Genomic DNA, 8,503 nt, shown 5'->3' on the forward strand with positions numbered 1-8,503 from the left:
TTGTCTTCAGTAGATTTACTTTTATTCTTCTTTTTACTCTTTTTTCTAGACGGTTTTTTACTTCCAGAGTCATTTAGAACACTTGTATCACTAGTATTAGTCCGTTTGACGCCTTTTCCAGATCTTTTTCCAGGCATTATCACACATTTTTAGAAAAAAAAAATATCTCTGTTCAAAAAACACTACTACCCGCCATTGTGTCACATGAGGCCCGAGACCACAATTAATTCTACTATCATTTCTTTATAACGTTTTGTCGCATTAAAAAAAATTGAACTGTTCTTTTTGTCTGATTTTTTGTGTGAGTAATGTACAGTTCAAGTCCCAAAACATATGCAATTTTCAGAAAAATTGCATGTTTACATCATACAAATTTGGCCAATACACATCCATACCCCTATAGGCAAGTCAAGAGATGTTCCGAAAAGTGTAAATATAACCTTTTTGCACCTGGCCTAATCACTCTTTCCTTATTAAAATCAGTTAAAATAAAACATCCAAAAGTTTATTTCAGCTCTCTTCTTTCATTCCCACCCCAGAAAAGCTAAGAAATGAATGAGAAAGGGAAAGAAAAAAAATAAAGAAAAAATACACTATAATTAAAGGGAACTATATTCGTATCTTAAATTGTGAAAAGTTTTGTTGGCTCATATTAACACTTGTGTTCATTGTATCTAAAACTTTAGAATTAGAAGGTGTATTGGGTGGTTTGTTTACATTTGTAATGTCACCTGAACTGTCACCTGTGTTGACACATGAGTTGTCTTCAGTAGATTTACTTTTATTCTTCTTTTTACTCTTTTTTCTAGACGGTTTTTTACTTCCAGAGTCATTTAGAACACTTGTATCACTAGTATTAGTCCGTTTGACGCCTTTTCCAGATCTTTTTCCAGGCATTATCACACATTTTTAGAAAAAAAAAATATCTCTGTTCAAAAAACACTACTACCCGCCATTGTGTCACATGAGGCCCGAGACCACAATTAATTCTACTATCATTTCTTTATAACGTTTTGTCGCATTAAAAAAAATTGAACTGTTCTTTTTGTCTGATTTTTTGTGTGAGTAATGTACAGTTCAAGTCCCAAAACATATGCAATTTTCAGAAAAATTGCATGTTTACATCATACAAATTTGGCCAATACACATCCATACCCCTATAGGCAAGTCAAGAGATGTTCCGAAAAGTGTAAATATAACCTTTTTGCACCTGGCCTAATCACTCTTTCCTTATTAAAATCAGTTAAAATAAAACATCCAAAAGTTTATTTCAGCTCTCTTCTTTCATTCCCACCCCAGAAAAGCTAAGAAATGAATGAGAAAGGGAAAGAAAAAAAATAAAGAAAAAATACACTATAATTAAAGGGAACTATATTCGTATCTTAAATTGTGAAAAGTTTTGTTGGCTCATATTAACACTTGTGTTCATTGTATCTAAAACTTTAGAATTAGAAGGTGTATTGGGTGGTTTGTTTACATTTGTAATGTCACCTGAACTGTCACCTGTGTTGACACATGAGTTGTCTTCAGTAGATTTACTTTTATTCTTCTTTTTACTCTTTTTTCTAGACGGTTTTTTACTTCCAGAGTCATTTAGAACACTTGTATCACTAGTATTAGTCCGTTTGACGCCTTTTCCAGATCTTTTTCCAGGCATTATCACACATTTTTAGAAAAAAAAATTATCTCTGTTCAAAAAACACTACTACCCGCCATTGTGTCACATGAGGCCCGAGACCACAATTAATTCTACTATCATTTCTTTATAACGTTTTGTCGCATTAAAAAAAATTGAACTGTTCTTTTTGTCTGATTTTTTGTGTGAGTAATGTACAGTTCAAGTCCCAAAACATATGCAATTTTCAGAAAAATTGCATGTTTACATCATACAAATTTGGCCAATACACATCCATACCCCTATAGGCAAGTCAAGAGATGTTCCGAAAAGTGTAAATATAACCTTTTTGCACCTGGCCTAATCACTCTTTCCTTATTAAAATCAGTTAAAATAAAACATCCAAAAGTTTATTTCAGCTCTCTTCTTTCATTCCCACCCCAGAAAAGCTAAGAAATGAATGAGAAAGGGAAAGAAAAAAAATAAAGAAAAAATACACTATAATTAAAGGGAACTATATTCGTATCTTAAATTGTGAAAAGTTTTGTTGGCTCATATTAACACCCCAGACAACATGAGTATGTTGGCCCAACATTGGCACAACGTATATCATTGCATTGGCCCATCGTTGTATTTTAACGTTGGCCCAACGTATAAGTGCAAAGTGGGCCTACGTTGGCCCAACATGATGGCTTCATGTTGGCCCAACGTTGTACGGTTATATGCAATACATAGGGCCAACGTTGGCCCATTGTATGAAAAACAAAATTCATGTTGGCACAACGTTGGACCAACGTAGAAATATCTTTTCTTATGTTGGCACTATGTTGGTCCAAGGTAGATATTTCTCATTTTTATGTTGGCAATACGTTGGTCTATTGTATCAACCAAATTACAATGGATGCTGCATGAGGAGCTGGATATAATAAATAATGCGGAGCACATTAATTTTGATCTTTTTTTGTGTTTTCCAAACTGCCAAAGTTTAAGGTAGCAATTCTGTATTTTTGTATTACCCATTGTTGTTACTGTCCTTGTTTTTTTATGAACTTTGCCTCTTTAATTCTATTTATTGTGTGACGCTAAAATATGTCCTTGGCAATGTCTGATGGATCGACCAGATAAACTCTGTGTCATTTGATGTCTTGTAAAACGTTGTCTCATTAGCTATCATACCACATCTTCTTTTTTCATATCAATTTCATTTATTCCTTTAACAGAACAAATGACGTATGGCTTAATTATGGTTAGGCGATCATACAAATATTTTTTTCGGAGATGTAATTTTAGTTGTATTGGTTTCAGATACAGAATGAAAATAAAATAATTCAGAAGATGAAACTTTATTTATTTTAATTTTGATATCATTGGTCGTCACCACGAGTAGTGTCCTCCTCAATTTGAACTTCAACAGTGTATATTATTATTTATATATGTTATTCTTTTTTCCCTTCTCTGTTTCTTGCCACCTTCTCTGTCAAGGCTTAAGCCAATCTTTAGCTGCATCATCTATCTCCTTATCCGAAGACTCTTTACAGCTATGTTTTTTTTCTAATTGACTCTGTAATAAAGTTATAATTTAACTTGAATTGTGTATTTGCCTAATACATGCGTGCGTAATCTCCCTTCTAGATATGCAATATAAATTAATGTATATTCTAAATATTTGAAACACTATTTAATATAAAATAAAATCTTAAATAACTTTTTTTTTTTTAATATTGGTTATTTGTCTAATGGTCAGAAATTCATTAGTATTAGAAGGATTTGTGGGTATAACAAACCCTTATCATTATTATTTTTGAATTCGGTATCATACTTTATATATTCGTAATATACATGATATATAAAGAATAATTTAGATGTGTATTAATGAACAGTTATATATTTGATATATAAAACACTGTTACACATGCAAGTGTGTATATGATCAGGTTTCACAAAGTTTGCATGCGATTTAGAAATACAATAAAACTAACAAATTCATCTATATTTTAATGAAGTAGAAATCATTATACCACATTTTTTAAACATTACGGAATAAGGTACATCTTAAGACAATTTTATTCCATTTACTTCAGTAATGATCATACATGTTGTCGTTATACATTTTAGAACCAGATGCTTCGCAGGGCGTAGCTTTATACGACCGCAGAGGTTGAACCCTGAACGGTTGGGGCAAGTATGGACACAACATTCAAGCTGGATTCAGCTCTAAATTTGGATTGTGATTAAATAGTTGACACAGCATAGGTTTCTGACACAGAATGAATGTGTTCTAATGAACTTAAAATTTTTGTTTTTTTGCAATTCACTATGCTGTTCAATATTAATCCTCTCAAAAAAATGTTTGAAGAAATTTTCTATTTATTTATGAAATTTCTAATGAGAAAAATTGAACCCAATTTTTAATCACATCCCCCTTTCCCTTATTCCAAAACTAATCTCAATTAAAATATTCTAATGGAGTTTGCAACAATAACTACTCATTTAAATACATCATAAAATATTAAGATGTAAAAAAACTGCTTGTTATCACTGAATGGTAAAGATTATTTAAATTTATCAGTTGGTAGTAAAAAGTGAATATACATTGTATATTGTATATAACAAAGATTTAAGTTGATTCTGGACAAAGAAAGATAACTCCAATTAAAAAAATATTCTTGCCATAAGATATTTCTTGCTTACTATTTTGGACAAAGAAAGATAACTCTAATTAAAAAAAAAATTTGCTATTTCACAATATTGTGAAATTAGATATTTCTTGCCATTGCACAATACTGTGCAATTGAAAAGACTTGCTATTCCACAATACTTAATATAATAATTTTAGATCCTGATTTGGACCAACTTGAAAACTGGGCCCATAATCAAAAATCTAAGTACATGTTTAGATTCAGCATATCAAAGAGGCCCAAGAATTTATTTTTTGTTAAAATCAAACTTAGTTTAATTTTGGACTCTTTGGACCTTAATGTAGGCCAATTTGAAAACGGGACCAAAAATGAAGAATCTACATACACAGTTAGATTTGACATATCAAAGAACCCCATTTATTCAATTTTTGATGAAATCAAAAAAGTTTAATTTTGGACCCCGATTTGGGCCAACTTGAAAACTGGGCCAATAATAAAAAATCTAAGTTCATTTTTAGATTCAGCATATCAAAGAACCCCAAGGATTCAATTTTTTTTAAATTCAAACTAAGTTTAATTTTGGACCCTTTGGACCTTAATGTAGACCAATTTGAAAACGGGACCAAAAGTTAAGAATCTACATACACAGTTAGATTCGGCATATCAAAGAACCCCAATTATTCAATATTGATGAAATCAAACAAAGTTTAATTTTGGACCCTTTGGGCCCCTTTTTCCTAAACTGTTGGGACCAAAACTCCCAAAATCAATACCAACTTTCCTTTAATGGTCATTAACCTTGTGTTTAAATTTCATAGATTTCTATTTACTTATACTAACGTTATGGTGCCAAAACCAAGAAAAATGCTTATTTGGGTCCCTTTTTGGCCCCTAATTCCTAAACTGTTGGGACCTAAACTCCCAAAATCAATACCAATCTTCCTTTTGTGGTCATAAACATTATGTTTAAATTTCATTGATTTCTATTCACTTAAACTAAAGTTATTGTGCGAAAACCCAGAATAATGCTTATTTTGGCCCTTTTTTGGCCCCTAATTCCTAAACTGTTGAAACCAAAACTCCCAAAATCAATCCCAACCTTTCTTTTGTGGTCATCAACCTTGTGTCAAAATTTCATAGATTTCTATTAACTTTAACTAAAGTTATAGTGCGAAAACCAAGAAAATGCTTATTTGGGCCCTTTTTGGCCCCTAATTCCTGAAATGTTGGGACCAAAACTCCCAAAATCAATACCAACCTTCCTTTTATGGTCATATACCTTGTGTTAAAATTTCATAGATTTCTATTCACTTTTACTAAAGTTAGAGTGCGAAAACTAAAAGTATTCGGACGACGACTACGACGACGACGACGCCAACGTGATAGCAATATACGACGAAAATTTTTTCAAAATAAAATATTGGTAATTTACAATTTGTTTGAAGATACTAATGTTCAGTGGCAAATATTTCATGATAATTAATAGGATTGAAATGATTTAAAATCTAGAAATATTTCGCCCGAAACGTATAAACTTCAAGATCAGCATTATAAAATGATAGAAATTAATATATGTTTTGATTTTTAACAACATCCCTTAGATTAAAAAATCATATTGTATTTGTCATTCTGAATCGTATATATATATATATCAGATTTTTTAAAGTTACAACTTACATGTTACTATCTTTCTCTTTGAATCTCAGATGACATGATTTTCTCTTTTTGTTTTCTTCATATCACTGCCTTCTTACACATACACAACAGGAAATAATCACAAAAGTGACCATCCCATTACATTCAGATTTCCTATAAACTTAATTACCATAGCAACTATCTTTGAAATTTGTCGAACATATGGTCAACCTTATCAGAATGGGCTTGATTAACAGACTGGCTGTATCAAATATCACTCTGCATATAATTGTTATTATTATGTTTCACAAAGTTTAATGAATAAAGTTATTATAAATAATGATTGCAATAAATTTTTATTTTTAACCAGGGAATCTATGTTTACGATATACATTTTTTTATTATTACAGTAATGATATTCCAGTATATATTTTACCTGACTTATATATAGAGTATAATATATGATCAACGTTGACCCAGCATTGGTCCAACATAGAGTTGTAAATGTAATTTCAGTTCATAATTTCAGTTGATAAACACTTTCGGTATAAGATTAACTTTCATAAAGCCTGCTGCAATCGAAATTATCCGCCTCCGAAGAGAAATAAAGCGTAAAATATTATATAATCAATTATATTAACAAAATTTAATATCGGCCCTATGTTGCTACTGACATAATGCCAACATTTGCCCGATTATTTGTAATCAACATGAGATAATAATATGAATTTACAACAATAGACCAACGTTGGGCCAATGTTGTGCAGCCAACACCAACGTGCGACCAATGTACCGACAATTTGCCAACGTTGGGCCAATGTTGTGCAGCCAACATAAACTTGCGACCAACGGACCGACAATTTCCCAACGTAGGGCCAATGTTGTGAAGCCAACACCAACGGTCGACCAACGGGCCGTCCATTTGCCAACGTTGGCCCACTGTTAGTCTGTTGACTGGGACTTGTGTTCATTGTATCTAAAACTTTAGAATTAGAAGGTGTATTGGGTGGTTTGTTTACATTTGTAATGTCACCTGAACTGTCACCTGTGTTGACACATGAGTTGTCTTCAGTAGATTTACTTTTATTCTTCTTTTTACTCTTTTTTCTAGACGGTTTTTTACTTCCAGAGTCATTTAGAACACTTGTATCACTAGTATTAGTCCGTTTGACGCCTTTTCCAGATCTTTTTCCAGGCATTATCACACATTTTTAGAAAAAAAAATTATCTCTGTTCAAAAAACACTACTACCCGCCATTGTGTCACATGAGGCCCGAGACCACAATTAATTCTACTATCATTTCTTTATAACGTTTTGTCGCATTAAAAAAAATTGAACTGTTCTTTTTGTCTGATTTTTTGTGTGAGTAATGTACAGTTCAAGTCCCAAAACATATGCAATTTTCAGAAAAATTGCATGTTTACATCATACAAATTTGGCCAATACACATCCATACCCCTATAGGCAAGTCAAGAGATGTTCCGAAAAGTGTAAATATAACCTTTTTGCACCTGGCCTAATCACTCTTTCCTTATTAAAATCAGTTAAAATAAAACATCCAAAAGTTTATTTCAGCTCTCTTCTTTCATTCCCACCCCAGAAAAGCTAAGAAATGAATGAGAAAGGGAAAGAAAAAAAATAAAGAAAAAATACACTATAATTAAAGGGAACTATATTCGTATCTTAAATTGTGAAAAGTTTTGTTGGCTCATATTAACACTTGTGTTCATTGTATCTAAAACTTTAGAATTAGAAGGTGTATTGGGTGGTTTGTTTACATTTGTAATGTCACCTGAACTGTCACCTGTGTTGACACATGAGTTGTCTTCAGTAGATTTACTTTTATTCTTCTTTTTACTCTTTTTTCTAGACGGTTTTTTACTTCCAGAGTCATTTAGAACACTTGTATCACTAGTATTAGTCCGTTTGACGCCTTTTCCAGATCTTTTTCCAGGCATTATCACACATTTTTAGAAAAAAAAATTATCTCTGTTCAAAAAACACTACTACCCGCCATTGTGTCACATGAGGCCCGAGACCACAATTAATTCTACTATCATTTCTTTATAACGTTTTGTCGCATTAAAAAAAATTGAACTGTTCTTTTTGTCTGATTTTTTGTGTGAGTAATGTACAGTTCAAGTCCCAAAACATATGCAATTTTCAGAAAAATTGCATGTTTACATCATACAAATTTGGCCAATACACATCCATACCCCTATAGGCAAGTCAAGAGATGTTCCGAAAAGTGTAAATATAACCTTTTTGCACCTGGCCTAATCACTCTTTCCTTATTAAAATCAGTTAAAATAAAACATCCAAAAGTTTATTTCAGCTCTCTTCTTTCATTCCCACCCCAGAAAAGCTAAGAAATGAATGAGAAAGGGAAAGAAAAAAAATAAAGAAAAAATACACTATAATTAAAGGGAACTATATTCGTATCTTAAATTGTGAAAAGTTTTGTTGGCTCATATTAACACTTGTGTTCATTGTATCTAAAACTTTAGAATTAGAAGGTGTATTGGGTGGTTTGTTTACATTTGTAATGTCACCTGAACTGTCACCTGTGTTGACACATGAGTTGTCTTCAGTAGATTTACTTTTATTCTTCTT

General features: G+C 31.8%; 1 protein-coding gene across 1 annotated transcript; it reads right to left on the reverse strand.

Annotated features, from left to right (window-relative positions):
• Positions 1 to 3,092: 3,092 nt before the first annotated feature.
• LOC134722478 (uncharacterized) lies at positions 3,093 to 7,088 on the reverse strand. Its single transcript, XM_063586099.1, has 2 exons — positions 6,801 to 7,088; positions 3,093 to 3,176 (listed from the first exon to the last, which is right to left on the reverse strand). The coding sequence occupies exons 1-2, from the start codon at positions 7,086 to 7,088 to the stop codon at positions 3,093 to 3,095; spliced, it is 372 nt and encodes a 123-aa protein (XP_063442169.1).
• Positions 7,089 to 8,503: the final 1,415 nt, after the last annotated feature.

This window comes from Mytilus trossulus, chromosome 6 (genome assembly GCF_036588685.1).
Source record: "Mytilus trossulus isolate FHL-02 chromosome 6, PNRI_Mtr1.1.1.hap1, whole genome shotgun sequence".
Classification (NCBI taxonomy): Eukaryota; Metazoa; Mollusca; class Bivalvia; order Mytilida; family Mytilidae; genus Mytilus; species Mytilus trossulus.

What these genes read in the sequence shown, in the direction of transcription:
- LOC134722478 (XM_063586099.1), bottom strand. Translation starts at nt 7,088, where the DNA reads ATGCCTGGAAAAAGATCTGGAAAAGGCGTCAAACGGACTAATACTAGT. An exon ending in CGTTGGCAAATGGACGGCCC is followed by an intron (nt 3,177 to 6,800) that starts GTTGGTCGACCG and finishes ACTTTATTACAG; the next exon opens with AGTCAATTAGAAAAAAAACA.